This window comes from Festucalex cinctus, chromosome 6 (assembly GCF_051991245.1).
Source record: "Festucalex cinctus isolate MCC-2025b chromosome 6, RoL_Fcin_1.0, whole genome shotgun sequence".
Classification (NCBI taxonomy): Eukaryota; Metazoa; Chordata; class Actinopteri; order Syngnathiformes; family Syngnathidae; genus Festucalex; species Festucalex cinctus.
Genome location: NC_135416.1, coordinates 23,499,301 through 23,518,247, shown reverse-complemented (window position 1 = coordinate 23,518,247; position 18,947 = coordinate 23,499,301). Strand labels below are relative to the sequence as shown.

At 45.2% G+C, this 18,947-nt stretch overlaps 1 protein-coding gene across 5 annotated transcripts in view; it reads right to left on the bottom strand.

The window, feature by feature from the left end:
* The window catches only part of sorcs1 (sortilin-related VPS10 domain containing receptor 1), a 215,843-nt gene extending 197,886 nt beyond the window's left edge, over positions 1-17,957 (bottom strand). For all 5 annotated transcript variants that reach the window (XR_013284119.1, XR_013284120.1, XM_077525635.1 and 2 more), the window contains exon 1: positions 17,177-17,957. Coding sequence is in view for 3 of the 5 variants with exons in the window: in XM_077525635.1 (XP_077381761.1) it covers positions 17,177-17,956 (780 nt within the window). In the remaining 2 variants the exon portion in view is untranslated. The remainder of the gene's footprint in view (positions 1-17,176) is intronic.
* Positions 17,958-18,947: the final 990 nt, after the last annotated feature.

Here is an 18,947-nt window from a genome sequence, read left to right as displayed (position 1 = left end):
CAGTGACTTTTGATCTGGTTTCGGTGGACCCATCTCAGTTGGTCCCCCTGACGTCCTTTATTCATCCTAATTTGATAGGCGACGGGTGACAGTTTGTCGACGATTTCATGTGGTCCTGACCACCGGGGAAGAAATTTTCGGGCGATGCCCCTCTGGGCACGCGGAGTATTAGCATTTGGTTGCGCGAACAAGTAATACCATACTCGATCACCTATTTCAAACTCGGTTTGTGAGGCTTTCCTATCGTAGTAGGTTTTCTGACCTTCTGCACTTTGCTTAAGCCGTTGTTGAGCAAATGCAAACGTGGCTCGGAGGTGGGCTTGCAAGTCCTCCACGTACTGGGAGGCCGTGTATGCCGTGGCTAGGTTTGTTTCTCCTGGCTGGTACATCAGGTGCAGGGGGAGCGTCATTCGCCGTCCGGTCATCATTTCAAAGGGGGCCACCCCTGTGGATTCGTGAGGGGTGGCTCGAATTGCCATGAGGATCAGTGGGAGTCGGGTGTCCCAGTCCCGATGGTTGGAAACAACAAACTTTTTCAGCAAATTTACCACGGTGCGATTAGTCCGCTCCACCTGTCCTGATGACTGCGGGTGATGGCTAATATGCAACTGGGCCTTGATTCCGAGCATTTGCCAAAGTTGTTGCATCACCTCGGCTGTGAAGTGGGTTCCCCTGTCTGAGTTAACCCGTGAGGGCAACCCAAAGCGGGAGAACACGTGGTTCATCAGCAGGCATGCAGTGGTGTGTGCGGTGTCGTTTGGAGCAGGCAGGCATTCTACCCACTTGGTGAACGCGCAAACTACTGTGAGAAAGTATTTGTTCCCTCTCAGAGATCTGACCAGTGGTCCCACCCAATCAATTTGGTGATCAGACCATGGGAAGTTGACTCCTTTCTGTTGGAGTGGTGCTCGGTGACTCGGGTTTGCTGGCTGAAACTGCCAGCAAACCAGGCATCCTTTGATGTAGGTTGCTACATCATTATGCATGCGCGGCCAGTATGCCACCTGTTGTAGTGCGGTGACAGTGGCCTTGAATCCGCGGTGGCCTGCATAAGGCGCGTCGTGGGCGTATGTTAGCAAGACCCCCCTTTGGCTCCGTGGAACCACCAACCGCAGGGCAGGCGGAGACGCGGAGTCATAAACCAGAAGGCCTTTAACGAGACGCAGCCTTTGCAGCACGGAGAGCAAGTCTTTGAGGTCGCTGTCGTCACTCAACGCGTCAGGCGACACGGGGTTGGCGACAGGATCAGAAAGGTGCTGAATTATTTTGAAAAGCGCGGGGTCGCCGGCCTGTTGGGCGACCAAGTCGGAGGTTCGGACGGGCGGTACGCACGCCACGGGCCCCGTAGGGGTCCGTGTGGGGGCGTCGCGAGACTCAGCGGCGGCCGCAGCGCGGCGGCGCGTGAGAACGTGGACCTCCAGGGTGGGCTGGGTGGGCAGCCAAGCTGTATCAAATGTCCAAGGAGTCCCGTTGAGGGCCCCTTGTTTGGCTAACGTGTCCGTTAGGTCGTTAAAATGTTTGTCAGGTCCTGGGACTTTTGAGTGTCCCCGGACCTTTTTCCAATAGACATGCATATCATTGGAGGAAACCAAATGGTCGCATGTCAAAATGAGGTCGCGGTGTTTAACGGGTTTCTTCGCTGACGTAAGGAAACCATTTCGACGCCACACCGGTAGATGACAGGTGAAGGCGAGGCGGGCATAGTTTGAGTCAGTGCAGATAACCAGCACCGTGACACCGTGTTCAACTGCTAATTTGAGTGTAATCAGGATGCCAGCGATTTCCGCATATTGAGAAGAGTGGGGGCCCAATTGGAATAGCAGTGGTTTGCACGGTGTGTCGTCGACCCAAGCGATGCCCACCCCAGCCTGCAGCTGGGTTTGGTGGTGGTAAGAGCAGCCATCCACGTAAGCTGTAGGCATGTCTTTGCAGACATGTTCCTCAAAATAGCGGTGACGCGTGAATTCCGGCATCGGTGCCACGGCGACGTCTGTCGGCGGGGTCGGGGAAGTTGACACACAGTTCTGGCAAATCGCTAGATCGGTACCCAGCGGTAACTTTGCGTTTTTCGCGTACCGGACTCGAACATCGTAACTTTGTAACGCCATAAGCCAGCCGGCAATGCGCGCGTTCGTTACGACACCGTCTCGAATGCGTTGGTTGTTAAGAAAAGTAACCGGATGATGGTTAGTATCAATCGTTACTTTTTGACATCCAATGTAGTTTGAGAAATGTTTGATTGCCCATACTGTGGAAAGCAGGGCTTTTTCGCAGTCGGAGTATTTCAACTCAGGGCCGTTCAACGTTTTACTGGCGTACGCCACGACGCGTTTATCCTGGTCGTACATTTGGTATAGACCCGCACTCAAACAATGGTCGGAGAATCCTGCTTCCAAGAAAAATTCCTTGTTGCTATCGGGGTACGCGAGACAGGGAGCGGAGCCCAGCTTTTGTTTTAGCATATTCATCGCGTTGTTTTGTTCGTCACCCCAATCGAAGGGCGTGTCTTTCTTCAGCAGGTTAGTAAGAGGGCGTGCTATGTCAGCAAAGTGTTCAATGAACTGGCGCGAATAGTTGCACACGCCAAGGAAGCTGCGTAATTTTGACACATCGGTGGGGGTTTTGATGTCAAGAAGGCCTTGAATACGGCTGGATTGTGGTTCAATCCCGTTCGGCCCAACCAAGACCCCCACGTAGTTGACCTTCGTGCGACACCACTGACCTTTCAGGAGGGACAGTTTGGCACCTGCAGAAGACAGCTGTCCAAGAACGTGGTCGATTTCCATCAAATGGTCATCCAAAGAGGAGCTCCTCATCATAATGTCATCGACATAAATGAGGTTGCCCCTGGCGGCGGCATCAGGGCACGCCTTGTTGAGGAAGATGTTAAATTCGGCTGGCGAGTTGGCGTAGCCGAATGGACACCGGTTGAAAGTGTACTGTTTGTTGCCAAAGGTGAATGCCAACTTGTATTGATCCCTGGGATCTACTGGGATTGTCCAGAACCCCGAAGCCACATCGATGGTGGTGAAGAATTTGGCATCTCGAACCTTGGGAAGTTCCTGTTCAAGTTGTGTCATGGGCCATCGCGAAAGAGGAACCTGTTGGTTCAGTTTGCGATAGTCAATGGTTGGTCTCCATGTACCGTTTGGCTTCAAGACTGGCCACAATGGAGCCGAATAGGTGCTGTTACAGGGGCGAATGATGCCCTTTTCCAGCATGGCGTCGATAGTCTTCTGTACTGGTTCGTAAGAAGCTATCGGAATCTTGTACTGGCGCACGAAAGTTGGAGGAGCGCCGGGCTGAGTCGGGATGCGGACTACATGTAGTGCCGTCAACCCGCAATCCAAGGAGTCCTTGGCAAAAGACGGTGTGTATTTCATTAACACGGTGCGCAAACGTTCGCGGTCCTGTTCGGACCGGAGCGCGTCGGCGCGGTGCAGAACTTCTTGGAGGTGCTCCTCGAACTCTGGGTACGGTTGAAGGTCCCCATTTGGAGTCGTGGTTGGTTGAGGTTTCTCTGGGTTTCCAGAGGGAATGCTCGAGGGCGTTGGAGGCAACGCGCTCAAGGCATAAATCACCAGTTGTTGGTCTGTCCCCAGGTCCACCCGGACGATGTCTTCATCGTTGGTGGGACCGGCAGGGTTGACCGTAACAAGCTGAGATGGCCTGGTGAGTCTTCGGCCACCGGTGTCTTCAGTCAAGAACAAGTCCGATGGGATGTGTCCAACCACAGGCACCGTTAGAGTGAAGTCGTGGAAGTCGGAACGGATGAGCAGGCCCAGACGGGTCGCTTTTGGTATGCGAACGTCGTACGAAAGGGGGTTGTGAACCAAGATCAGAGTGGTGAGAGAGGCGTCCACGATGGGCGTGGCCTCCAAGAGTAACGACAGGTTCATGAATTCCGATGAAGGTTGAAAGAAAGCGGAGCGAGCATTCAAGACCTGGTTAGCTCGTGCCACCAAGCGAACCGGAATGTTGATCGTGGTCGCCGGAGCGATCACTTCATCCTCGTTTAAGACTTCGCAAGCATCTGGGATGGTCTGTCCGGACTTCATGTTTGGAAGACTGGGAACACAAGCTAGAGGTTCCGAGTTGGTGAGGGACCAAAGCACGTTGTTGATGGTGTCCACATGGACGGCAAGACGAACAAGCAAATCTGCACCCACAAAAAGGGTGTGAGGCGCGTCCGGGACAACCAAGAAGTAGTGGGTCAGTGAGTGCTGCTTCCACTGAAGGTTTAAGGCGCACACGCCCACTGCAGTTATTGTAAGAGGAGGTTCCGTGTTCAACGGAAACCGGCAAGACTTGGAGACGAAAAGAATGTTCGGGTCGAGATCTCGCAAGTTGTCAGCGAATGCTGCAGAAATGGCTGATTTGTCAGCCCACAAGGCGAGGACGGCGTCAAGAACAGGTGCACCTTGCACGTGGACACCTCCGATGATGCGTGGGGCGTACCCTGCATCAGGTGGGGGTGGGTCAAGGTCACAAAGAAAGGTGTCGTGGCTTCTCAGCCGGTCCTTTGTCGGGGACGCGAGGGGTCCTGCCTTGGACTGTGTCGTGTCCCAGCTCCCTGTGGGGGCATCTGCTTCCCCGTGGGGTGGCTGCGCCCGAGTCACAGTGCAGAGCTGAGCCTGGTCAGGGCCCGAAGGAAATGTCGGCAGGGCCTGCCGCACCTGGGCCCAAATCTGGAGTCTCTGGTAGTCTATGATGGGTTGGAAGCGGAACAACAGGTCTTGGCCAATAAGAAGGGGGACTGACTCAATGGGTCCCACATAGACTGGATGGATGAATTCCATGGGGCCAATGGACCAGTGTACCATCGCGACAGATTCCAGCTTTGTGTTAGTAGGTGAGAAAGCGCTAACGGTGAGTGGGCACCGCCGTAGGCGGAGCGGTCGACTGTTAGCTTGTGACGCGGCGCGGAGTTGTTCGAACACCGTGTTGGACATCACCGTGATGTCCGCGGCGGGATCTACAAGGGCTTCGTAGGTTAGAGCTCGCTCCAGGGTGACGCTCAGATAGAATTTACGAGCCATCCCCCTGGTGGTGAGGTCACCTAAAAGCTGTTGGAGCGGTCTCACGTCATCGGTTGATCGCGATACTTGCGGGTCTACTGTATTTGGATCAGCCTGCAGTACCAATATTGTTGAGTCAGAAGGCAGTTTAGTAGGTGTCTGAGTGTCGGCTACTGGAGGCCCCTCTGGTGACCTCTGCTGGTGGGTCACTTCAGTGGGCATCCGGCCGTCGGTTAGTCATAAAGGCGGGTCTTTTGACGAGTCTTTTGACAATTTCAGGAGTGCCTTCAATATGCCGCTGGCAACTGCGTGGTGGTCAGTCTCGGAGTCGGCTTGGCGGTTCCGGGACTCGCGGCAGGAATCGGTTGCTGGCGCGCGTTCGACTTTATCACGTTTTGGATGATAGCGCGAATCGGGCTTTCCTTTAGCAACTTTGGAGCGCCGGCGGTCGTCAGCTTGCTTTTCTCCGTCCGCTTTCTCGTCACGCGAGTAGTCGGTTTTGGAGCGCGGTTTCCGGTTTCGCGGGGCGCGGGACTGTTTTGACTTTTTGGATTTAGTCTGGTCTTCCCTCGGAGCAAAGGAGCAAGCTCCCTCCAGCTCTGAAGGAGGACCCACGTCCACTTTATAAATTCCTGCGTCGCCTGCCTTGGGGGCGGATAATTTTAGCTTTGCATAGCCCCTAGCTGCTAAGTCACGTAGCTGCGAGCTATTCAGTGTCTCAGGACACAAAGCCAGTCCCAAGTAGTGGTTAAGGTTTTGTTGGAGGTTTCGGACAAACAACGTTTTAAAACCAGAATCTTCCTCCATGTTGGGCTCGTTACGAGTCCCAAAATAGGCATCGCGAAGACGACTATAGAAAGCCTGAGGAGCCTCCTGCTTTCCCTGTTTGACGAACATGGCGACTTCCATGCCCGACAACCCAGGAGAACCGTCAAACTCGCGTGAGATGGCTTGGTGCAGTGCCAAGGGGTCAGACAACACATCAGCGGGCTGCCGTTCCAGCAGTCTGTTGACTGCTCGGCTGGACGTCATTTTGATCAAGTACAACTTATCTTCCACGGTTGCCATTGGGAACCGCTGGAGATGATAGTTGATGTCTTTCAAGTACTCTGTTGTGTTGTGGGACCCCCCTGGTTTCGGTTCGAATTTGGTTATATTTCGAGCCAGCTTGTCCAAATCTTTCCAGGCCACGCCCATTTGTCCCTCCAACGGGGGAGTCGACATGGGTCCACGTTGGAAACTGTCATCACCTGATGGCCCGAAAGCGTGTGGGGAGGCGGCCATTGGAGGTGCCAGGCCTAAAGCGGCGGTGGTCACTGGCGGCGTCCTCCAGGCGGTTCCGGACTCAGGTGGCAGTTTGAGCTGTGGTGCTGTGGCTCTGGGATCAGGAGGTCTGTGTGGGGGTGGAGCTCCCGGCCGGGAGGCTCCTCGGGAGACCTCATGCAACTGCTGCGCGCGTTGTAACTCATGTTTAATATGAGCTAACTCTGTCTCATATTCCTGCTGGCATTGTCGGAGGCGGGTAACCTCGGCTTCAGTCAATGCTAATTTGGTTCGCAGGTCATATGAGCGGTCCACTTCGGCATTACGTTCCTCCCTAAAGGCCTGTACCTGAACTTGGAGGCGCTTCACTTCATCGGTTGACTGAGCTAGCGACGAACTAACCCGAAAGTAATTAGCTTCTGCTAGCCGAAGTTGGTCTTTTGACGGTCGTTCAGTCAAGTCAGTCACCTCTGCTTTTAGTTTGTGAATTTCATTTGCCGCGGATCTCAGCAGTTTTTCTTGCTCTCGATTTGTCTCTTCGACGGTCGCGAGAGCTTGGGTTAACTCACCAATCTTTTGATGGGAGTCGGGAGTGAAAGCAGACTCATCTGCATCACTGCCCAGATTTTCGGCTAGCGCCGCATCTGCGCGGGCTTCTGCCTCATCCAGCTGCGCTTTAACGTCATCCAGCTGGGTCTCCATGACCTTCACTCGGTCGTGGGCGGCTTCAAGCTGTGCCGTGGCATCACGGCTCTGCTGTTGTGCCATGTCAAGTTGGTGTTTCACTTGACAGTCCTCGGCATCGCTCAGCTTCAAGTGTGCGGCAAGGTTCAAAGTCAGACATCCGAGCATTCGAATGAGTGACTTGTCCTTTGGGGCTTTGGTCTCAGCGTCACTCATGAGCTGCGCGAGGTTATCATTTAGCGTATTGACATCCGCATCCCTAATAGACTCAGCGTATCCAGGTAAGAAGTCCTTGGTCAGCTTCTGCACCAGTTGAGCCAAGGTATCTAGGTTCTCACAGGGGCTGGGAGTCTCTCGGAGTGATGCCATATTGTCAATAGCTTTTTAAACGATCACACTTGTACTAGCGTTTAATAGTTAGTTAATCAGCGTACGCAGTTAGCTAACTACCGCTATCAAGTATTATCGTCAACAATACACACTGGGTTCAAATTATCAAAAGGGGAATTGCCACAAAAGCAAAAGATTTGTAGTGGGCTATGCAACCCACAGCTTACACTATAGTTGGGAGAAATCAATTCCAGTTATCAAAACAAACAAAAACAAACGGCAACAAAAAATAAAATAATAAATAAAGCAAAATAAAATAAAATAAAATAAAATAATAATAATACTAACTTCAACTTGACTCACTCAGCAAAGAATAGCTTAAACGAGGGACAGGGTAACTCTAAAATGTTACAGCGGTCAATCCCAAAAGCTAAATCAAAAAAAAAAAAATTCAAACAAAAAATTTTTTTTTTTTTGGAAGTCGAGTTAAAAGTTGAAATTAAAATTAAATTAAATAAACAATAAAACAGAAAAAGGGGGAAATAAACTTAAAAGGGGTTAATAGTCTTAGTCAAATGACTGGTTACAGTGTCAGTACAGTTTCATGCAAATGTCCTGTGGACGGGGTTTTTGGGACACAAAAACTGCAGAACTATACAGAAATATTAGAGCTGCCTCTCTAATAATAGCTCATTCGAACTCACACCTTCTTATTAACTAGACACAACCGAAAAACAAAAACAAAAGAACAAACAAAAACAACAAAGTTAAAAATAATGGATAAAATGAGAAGAAAACAAATAAAAGGGAAGAAAATAATAATAATAGTACTAGGTCTACCAAACCAACTAAACAAACACAAAACCTGAAATTAAGTGGAATGTTAAGTCAAGAATATAGCTGGTTAGCCTAGTATGAAACTGGATAAAAGGGAATACGAAAAAAAAAGAGGAAAAAAAAGAAAAACACAATAGTGTAAATAGTTCCTTTGTATTAATTTGACCCAGCAGTATGTTTTGTTGATGCACCCGTAATTACTCTCACGCTAGGCAGCGTAAAAGGCTAGAATGCGGTCAGCTATTACTATAATCCTTAAACGCAAACAGTCAATTAAGCCTACAACTGCGTTTAATCGGACGTGGATAAATTTTTTATTATCCTTGTGTACTAACGGTGACGACACTCACTAAGTACAACGCTCGACACGGAAAACAATTCAAACAGCAATGTGAAGTGACATTGAATCAGAATTATCGCGGAGCAAGGACCACCGGCGTTAAAGCAGCAGTGGGGGGGTCAGTTGTCTATTGACAGCTCAAACGCTGTCTGACAGCTGACAACCTGCGAGACCCGCTCCCTTTCGGGGCGTCTACAGGCGTGGCTCAAACTCGCCAATGAGAAGGGAGGGGGAGGTACTCAACCACGCCTCCACGAGCCACACAGCTCTTCACAAGGACTATGGCGCCACCTTGTGGAAATGCGTACACGGTACAGGTAAGCAGCTAACGTCTTAGCGCTCTGTTAATCCGCTCGCCACGAGCTGAAACTTTGAGTCGGCGGCTACAAAAGCTCAGTCACGACTCAAACTTCTCCCACAAGCTAGGTGTAGGAGGAACACGGGGAAAGTGACTCGGACGTCGTTTACGTTGCTCGCGGTTAGCTACTCCGAAGCACGTAACTCGAGTCGGGTCAACGCGACGCACGTAGGCTGTCACGTGACTTCCCACAATTTCCGGAAACACAACAACACAAAGACAAACAACTTCAAATTCAGCCAGCTGAAATTTAAAAGTTGCACAACTCGAGTTCTATCACGTACGTTTTCAAATACAAGCCACTATTTTTTCAAACGGTGACCGGCTCTTACTTTTATTCCAACAATCAATCCCGTTACTCTCGTTTACTTATAGCACGTCACTCCGTGGTAACACACGCAAGATGGCGGCTAACCAGACGCTCGATTCAAAGCTGAAGGGGAAAGTCAGTGCAGTTCTATGTAAGAAGAAATGTTTACCTTCTTACACAGAGACAAATGATTAGGTACACTACGTGAAATGTGTTTTACTTTTCACGTCCAAAGTTTTGTATTTTCGAGTGGATCTTCTTATGTTTTGTAGCCTCACTCGGGGCACCATTATGTAGCGATAATTGGGTCGTCTTTTGGACGAATTAATAATCTGGACGTTACAGAGGTAAATTGTAGTTACCTCGATAACCTCTGGGGCACCACGTTGAATTTGCTTGTTAACAGGAGCAACCAACGACCAAAATCCTTCTTTCATCAGTCATTGATAATCTAAAGTCGCCACACTCGATATTCAGTGGTTCGTTGTACTAACAAAAGAATAATAATCCACTCGGAAACACAGATGACTTAGGCGGAATAAAGTTTATAAAACATGCATTTATTCACGATTGCTACACTACAGAATCAAAATACTGCCTATCTAACTATTCTACCGTCAGAAGAAGAGAAATAAAATAAAGCGAGTGAAAATAAGGAAGGAATGCGAATGAATAAAGAAACAGGGAAAAGAGAAAATTTGACCTGCCAGATTTGTGATGTTTCAAACGTAAGTGGCACACAGTGGATACGCCGAGGTAGAAATCAAGCGCACTTACGAGCCCTGGAGTTGCGTAGCAACGAACAGAAGTGGCGGCCTTTTTGACAAGGGGGAAAAAAGAGTCAATGTTCGTTGAAAAAGGCAAGAAAAAAAATAAAAAGAAAAATTATTCCACAGGTGAGCACGGGGAAGCCGCAAAGGGGCCTGGCGTCGTTGCGCGGCTCGTGCCTTGATTGGTCGGCGATCCGGCGAGGTTGATCCTCGCCGAGGTTGGTTCTGCTGGGCAGCTGTCCGAGCTCAGGTGTTGCAGCTCGGTCAGTACGCGCCTGCGTACGGGGAAGGCCAGCCGTTGGAGGTGAGCTAGCACCGCGGCGGACCACCACCGACTAGCAGTTGAGGTGCTGAGCGGCTGAGGTGCGCAACCTTGAGTCCGGGGTACGTTGCAAGTGTACCCCGGGGCCGCGAAGGTCGGGCGGGTAAGCACCGATAGTGGAACAAAAAAAAAATAAACAAAAAAACAAAAGAGTCTTTAGTCAGCGTTGCAGTTTGCACTTGCTTTGGCGTGGCGTGGCGCGAGGATCCGATCTCGTTAACGGATCCTGCCAGGAAAGAAAAAGCCACGTGGTTTGCAAGTTTCTTAGACAAAAGAGTTCGAGCAGCCTGGCTGGCCCACTTGCAAGTCGGGCCAGAGTTTTTGGAAGAGGCTTGTGAGAGCAGGAGGGCAAAAAAGAAGAGAGAACGGGCAGTGGTCTGCTCGTGTTTTATAGTCTCTGGGTGGGGCGAGCAGGTGAAGGCACACCCTTCTGTTCGCTCGCGCAGACTCTCAGAGGAAAATTATTAAAAAGATTAATAATTTGGCATTAAATTTGGTCAGTCTGGCAAATCAGTTTTCCCACACAACCCGTTTAACACACATTGTAATTAATGCATCATAAACTAACTTGTGAGGTAACTTCTACTTGTCTAATCTGACTGAACTGAGAGACATTGATTATCTTTCATTCTTTATGGAGTACACATGAAATAGGATGTTCATACACACAAAGATATAACATGACTCATTCGTAGTTCAGTTGTCTGTCAAGAATTATCATGATATAAATGTGTAAAATGCGGTTACTTATGTGAATTGTCATTAAGGATAGTTCCAAGTTTCGCCACTTGGAGGTGTTGTTGCTCCATCTAGACGTTCCAGGAAGGGCGAGGCGCCAGAGTATCCTTTTGTGATTGATAAGAAGTCATGAACATTCCTTTGATCGGTCATTTGTGTATTCCAAACCATTGGAGCCATTTGTTCGGGCTCCGAGCAGACTGCTGGAAATACACTCCTTTGGCAGACGCATAAATTCCTTTGTCACCTGGTCAGCGGCTTCAAAAGAGTTTTGTTGGTGGCAAGGACCACCTGTAGAGCTGACCAGGCTGGATCCTGTCTGGGCATTGGCATATTCATGCACTGCAGAGAATTTGCTTCAAGAGAAGCAAACTAAAAAAAAAATTAGAGGGTGGAATGGACCTAGGCAATAGTTGTTACACTCCTTTGAGAGGAAAAATAGCAAAAGACCATCTAATTGTTTAAGCCACGATGAAGTCGACTAATGCGATGAGAGTCAAGCTACGGTCAATCAATTGCTGGTGATGTTTTTTTCATTACTGTAATTTAAAAAATCTCAGGGGGTAATGTTTCACAGCTCATACACAGAATTAATGCAGAACGGCAATTACATCAACAACAAGCAGCACTCAGCATACACTTTAGAACACAAGAGGAGTGCGGACGGATGTTTTTTTTTTTTTTTTTAGCTTGATGCCCCCTCAATCAACTATCAATCGACCCACGACCAACATGTCTTGCAGAGAAAAGGACCCACCATAAACGGGCGTCCATCTTGGACAACGTCAAGCGGACCACCCACTCCATGACACGGTAATCAGGCAGGGGAGCACGTTCAGTGGCAGGCTGTTGTCTCTATGCACATGTGACAGACTCAGGAAATTGTTCCTTGCGCAAGCCATGAGGTGGTAAGGGAGGGGAGCCAATTCCCTTTACATCAGGGGTGTCAAACTCATATTAGCTCAGGGGCCGCATGGAGGAAAATATATTACCAAGTGGGCCGGATCGGTAAAATAATGATGTATAACTTAAAAACAATTGCTGTCAAATTCTACGCAGATCTTTGCTATTTGTGGGCCAGCCCTAAATTATGGAGCTCAACTGTAATCAAAAAACAACATTAATGCAAATGGAATGTGGCAACACGTTGCCTGTATGTGTTCTGGACATGTTAAATTTACCTGTTTTGCATATATATTGCTCCCATAATGCATTGTGTGGCGCAGTTAACTCATTCACTCGTCGCCATTTCCCCCTTCGTATTTTACTGGATTTTGACTGATTTTTGCAAGACCCACAGAATATTGTGTTCTATTGTCATAAAAACATGGAACCTACCCAAACAAATATTAGAGTCTCTTCTTTCATCAGGATAAAAAAAAAAAATAGATATTTCTATCTATTTCCGTTTTGCAGCAATTAAATTAGAATTTCGAATTTAGCATTACAGTTTCATCATTATTCACATTCCTGGTGAAAACGCTGGCAAAAAGAGCTTGTTACAACATGGCCTTGGTTGATCTCTTGTACTCTGCTGCCACCTGCTGGCCGTTTTTGTAATAACTACCATTGTTTCAACAATTCTCATCAGTTCAGAGGCTGCATCAAAGCCTTCTGTATGATCGATCAAAAAAAAAAATAAACGTCTTTGGGACAACTATTAATATTTAAAATAGAACGTTTTTGGGAACAAATGAGTTCATGACGTTATAAGGATGTTAATCCTTGTCATATATATTTGTGTTACCAGTAATTGAATTTGTTTCATAGTTAACACGTTTGTTGGTCTATAATTAAAAATAATAATAATAATGATAATAAAAATTAAACAAAGTAACTTTTATTTGTGTGTACATTAATGTCATCCAGGACGATTCCCCGTACAAGTTGCTTTGCTCATCTGAGGACTGCTTGTGGAGTTACAAATGTGTTTGATTGTGGCTGGCTTATTAATTGGTCCGACATTACAAATTTATTTTTTACTTTAAAAATCATCTCGCGGGCCAGATTAAACCCCTTTGCGGGCCTGATCCAGCCCACGGGCCGTATGTTTGACACCACTGCTTTACATTATTATCAAGTACTACCTTTGCACCTTGTATTGCACTGTTTGCACATACACTTGACCTTTCAAAGGTACTTCCTATTTATTTAATTATCCTTTCATTCCTTGCGTTTTGCCATTTCTGCTCCTTGTCATTTGAATGGTCACTCTGTTCACTTGTTGTCATATGTTTTTCATGCTTTTGTAGCTATAACTGCTGCTACAGGGCACGGGAATTTTTTACAGGATCAACAATGTGTCGGCCTCCATACGGTACGTTTGTTTTCCACCCCTTCATTTTGAAAGTGTTGTATTTTGTTTAATTTAAAATATACACAACATCTAATATCACAATGCATTAGAAAAACATTTAAGGTTAATTTTAACAACAAGAGCAAAACGTCTTTATTCTGTACACAGTCTGTGGCAGTCTGATGACTCATCCGATTATTGATATGTCTGCAGTTGTGAGGATCGGGGACAACTTCTGCTTGCAAAAACATAGATTTTGTGCTTCATCAGCTTTACATACTCGACTAAATTGTTCACGTCAACCAACAGAATCGTGATGGGATTCACATTGTAGAATCATTGCAAAATCAAATATTTTTGCCACCTATGGAAGGTCAATTATTATGAGCTGAAATACTTTAACCATTCCAAAGAACCACCTGAGGTGCAGGAAGGATATTTTTGAGTCAGGGGGAAAAGTGGAGGATTTGAGAGGTGGTGATATAACTTTTAGCTTTGGTTCAAATTTGTGTGGAACGCTTGCATAACAAATATCCTGACTAGTGGAAACCAAGTCGGAAGACAGATTTTCAAACCTTTACAAGAAAGTAAATTAGGAAGTAATTCGTTATATATGACCTGTCACCTTCAACAATGAGGTATTTCTAATTATATTTATTTTGTGAACAAAGCAGCTGCATCTTGCCATGGGCCCTGCAGCAAAAGAATACATTTACACCATGCTCTGCTCTGCTCTTTGCTAAAGGACCCCAAGGATATCTTTTTTTCCCTGTTAATTAAAGTTAAGAACAATAATAACAAATTGAAAAGAGTTATGTAACTTAAAATTACAAAAGGCCACTTATATTAACAATAACTGATGTACATATTCAAATTTGATGAATTTTTGTTGGTTTTTTTGCATTCAATTTTGTGTCTATATAGACAAATGCGTTGCTGCGCTAAAGACAACATGCAAGACAACATAGTAAGATACTGGTAATCTTTTTGACCTCACATGTTGAATGGATTGCAGATTTTAAAAGACACGCACTATTTGAAACCACTTTTTCTCAAAGGGACAATCAAAGTAAATTGTAACACAGCTAACCTTGCAAATGAAAATCATTATTTGCATGAATCACAACATTTCAGAGCTCTATCAATTCATTTTTCCAGTTATCCAATAAAAAGAGGAATGGTTCATATTGGTTCCAGCAAGGATGTTGCCACACCGGTATACACATTTACAAAAACAATAACATAAAATCTCATGGCATTTTATAAGAAATAAAAGTCACATTCATAAAGGTGATATTTAAGGTGTACAGTTTTTAAACTACATGTATTTTGTCATTTGGTTGTTCTTATACAGTGAAATGGGTCATGTAGCAGATTTAAAACAGTGATACAGATGTGCAGAAATGTGGGGATGCTGTATACTCGCAGGGTGCAGTTTCATTCATCCAACATGAACCACAATGTGAAGGAGAGCCAAACATGCCATGTGCTTGCTAACCTATTAGGCTTACATCGCAAAAATGCGTTTGTTTGTTTTTACCTAAAACTAGCATATTGACCATCTTTTATCTGTGATAGCACTATTGACTTTTAGTATTGGCCTTGAACAAGTGACTAATTGAATAACATCTATTTTAAAACAATGTGACTATTATATATAAAGTTGTATGTTAGTGTTCTTTGAAAATGCGAACAGATATTTGATGCTATCAATGTTGTGTATTGCAATCTGTCCGATAGCTTTATTATTAATCTTTTTATTTTGAACATTCTGGATACAAATCCATTCAGGATTAACTACAGTATGTATCTCCTTTTGGATTCATTTATAAATGCTTTGTCTTTTAAAATATATTAAGCAAAAGCAGTACCAGTCCTAGGTGTACAGATTGGTCAAATCTACCAAAAAAATAAAAGCTTAAATTTGACCTATCTCGCTGGTGTCCGACAGATCCTTTGGTAAAAACAAGCACTCTAGAATGGTAGGTGTTTTCAACCAATATATGTTGGTAAATGGGCCAACCGATACAAATTGGCTATTCTGAGTGGCTATTCTGAGAGATTGGTTAATCTGTGTTAGAGGTTGAACAAAAGTACCACCTAAGTGGGGTAAAATTTGTTCTCCGAATTTGACCCATCCACTGAGGGAGCAGAAGCAGGGGCTGCGTTTGGGACTCATTTGGTGATCTAACCCCCCAATTCAAGCCCATAATGCTGAGTGTCAAGCAGGGAGGCAAATGGGTCCCATAATCCCATTTTTATAGTCTTTGGTATGACCCGGCCAAGGATTGAACTCACTCTACCATGAGGTTCACTCATAATAATTAATAAATACATTTTGACCACAATAAATTGATACAATAAACATATTTCCAAGTGATCTATCTAGACTTACTTTCTATTTTAACCTATTTCATTGGTTGTTTGGCTAACCAATAAAATTGTTATGCCGGTAACCACCCGGAATGGTCACTGTCTGACCAATCTATTGGTTAATCAAGCCAATATGAGCTTAACCTACACATCAATTTTGATTTCAACGGAACTAAAATTACATCCAAAGGACCCCAAATAGTTTTTGATTTCCTTCCAATTATATATCTTTTCTTCATGCCCTCCAGGTAATGTCTCAAATGTGCATGCACATTGAAAACGACCATGTCAGTATTATACATGGGCTTTGGGTGGCAGAGTGGTTACTCTGCCTCTGATGCCAGCGGCATGGGTTCGCTTCCCCACCCGGGAGACCATGTATGTATCTATGTGTGAGTGAAAGTACTTTTAAAACAAATGGCATCAAACTATATGTAGCCATTAAAAGGTGTTGTTGGGCTTTGAGTGAGTGTTTGTTTTTGGTAGTTTGAGGGTCAACACTGCTTTCAGAATGCAGTCTATTTTAACCACACAAAAAAATGTTATTCTTTCATTTGATAATAAAAATATTATTTCTTTAGGCACATGTTGAATATCGCAATAATATCGATATCGTGATATTCAACAACTATATTGTATATGGCATGTTTTCCTAATATATATGTGTGTATATATATATATATATATATATATATATATATATATATATATATATATATATATATATATATATATATATACTTTTATTAATTAATTTATTTATTTATTTATTTTTTGTCAAATAAACTAACCAAGCTCACTGGTCTAGTGGTAGCGTGTCCACCTTGTGACTGGGAGATTGTGGGTTCAATCCCTGCCTGGGTCATACCGAAAGACTTTAAAAATGGAACCCATTTGCTTTCTTGCTTGACACTCAGCATTATTATGGGTTGGAATTGGAAGTTTTGATCACCAAATGTTGCCCGAGTACCTGCTGCTGCTCACTGACAACCAGTGGTTAATTATAAAATGTGGGATGTCAAATTGAATATGTTAATTCAGTTAAAACTAAATGAATTAATTTGGTTCAGTACATAAAATGTTAAGAAAATATTTTGGATCAAGGCAAAACAATTATGGTTGGTTCAAGTGAAGAATTATTGTTTACATCAACATGAAATAATCAGGTCATACGAAGTCACTCGATGTACTTTCTGTGAAGTCAAATATTTTAAATGTGATATCTGGACATCTTTTTTTTTTTTTTTTTTTTTTTTTTTTAGTTTAAGCGAGATAAAACTTGTTACAGTGTTCTAGACTGTTTTTTGTTTTTTTTTGTTTTTTCACCAATCCATTTTTAGAACGTATATACAGGTCAGAGGGCACACCATTTCCCTCTTCTCATAAAACATTTTAATTGCTGATTATGGACTTTGTTTGGGTATTTAATTGAAACATTTTGACACACTTTCAGACAATCGTGTCTCAAGATCAATACCGTGTGCCCCGAACTTTGAACACATGATGAGGTGCTTAATGGACAGAAGAAATCACTTACGCTGCTGTTCTGGCCAGACCAGTGTACCATAGCTTGGTTGTGTGACGAATCCCCGGTCAAGGCGAACGTGGAGCTGTTAAGTTTGAGCTCGTCCTGTCTGGAGCCGCCCGCTCTCCTCTCGTCGGCGCTCCAGCGCAGTTGGGAGCGCATCGCTGTGCTTCCAACACTGCGGTCATCACTGCTCCGTCTGCCGCGCCTTCTCTCCGCACCGCCCTTGCCTTCGGACCGGGACGTGTTGATCATCTTAAAGTGGTTCTCATCGACTTGATCATTCGAGCGCAGCGTTTTTGTATTCCGTATTCCCGGAGCGCTTTCAGGGGGGAAAGATGCGCGGCGGAGCCTTGGAGTTCCGACACTTCCAGCGCGAGATCTCCCAGCCTCATCGCCGTGTCCGTCAACTTCTTTTAATCCTGTCGCACTTTCGCCTGTGACAAATTTCAGCAACAATTGTCGCGCAAGCCCCGTATTTCCAAGCTGACATGACCTACAAGTTATCTCAGGGTTGGCGCCTTGCAAAATCAGGAATATCATCAAAATGTCAAACCAAAGCGCACTGTGCCACTTTGGACAAAATATCCTCTCCCTTTCCATTGTTGGCGGCATAAAAAAAAAAAAAAAACGACGCTGCTGTATCGCACCTGCACTCTGCCTCTTCGATGCGTAAATTGCCGCTCGGTTGTTGAAGATGCAAAGCTCTGCGTAAGTTGTGGCGTTGCCCAATTGCAGTGTGCTACAAAGTGCTATGGAGTCAAACTGGTCCAAGTTGAAGAATTTGCTCATTTGAAGCCTCGCACGCAGGGGGGAGGAGCTGTGGATCCACTGAAGAAGGATAATGTCTCCACTGTCTTGCTCCATGTTATTGTCTAATATCCACCCTTATTCTCCAATCATAGGATCTGTGTCCGCTGCGCGTTATTATTATTATTATTATTATTATTATTATTATTATTATTATTATTATTAGGGCCCGAGCAGCGACCGCTGCGAGGTCCCTATTGTTTTTGTAAAAATTATTATTATTATTATTATTATTATTATTATTATTATTATTATTATTATTAGGGCCCGAGCAGCTACCGCTGCGAGGTCCCTATTGTTTTTCGATCGGATTATTATTATTATTAGGGCCCGAGCAGCGACCGCTGCGAGGTCCCTCTTGTTTTTGTAAGAATTATTAGGGCCCGAGCAGCTACCGCTGCGAGGTCCCTATTGTTTTTCGATCGGATTATTATTATTATTATTATTATTCTTCTTCTTCTTCTTCTTCTTCTTCTTCTCCGTAAACGATCACGATTTTGGGTACCTAAACATTCACGAAAACTCACCGAACTTTGCACACTCCTCAGGTCCGGCGAAAAATTTGATATTATGAAGTCGTCATAACAACGCGACTCTATAGCGCCCCCTAGCATAGAAAAATAAAAACCAAGCCCGGCACGTTTGAGCTAGAGCAACGAAAATTGGTAGGCACGTGTAGCACCCCGAGACGCACAAAAAAGTCTATTGGGACCATGTAGCTAAAATGTACAGGAAGTGAGCTATGAATTTTTTAATGTCCAATTTTGGCCTATTTTGGCACATTCACTGTGGTCATGCTTTTTCCCCCTATGCAAACATTTTTCATCCCATTGACTTCAAACTTGGCATTTATCATCTCAAGACCTAAGAGAACAGCTGGGCAAAAAGTCTTGCCTTTTTGAAATACTATATGACGGGGGCGGGGCATCAAATATTGCCTTTAAAATTTCATTTGTCCAGAAAGAGCAAATGC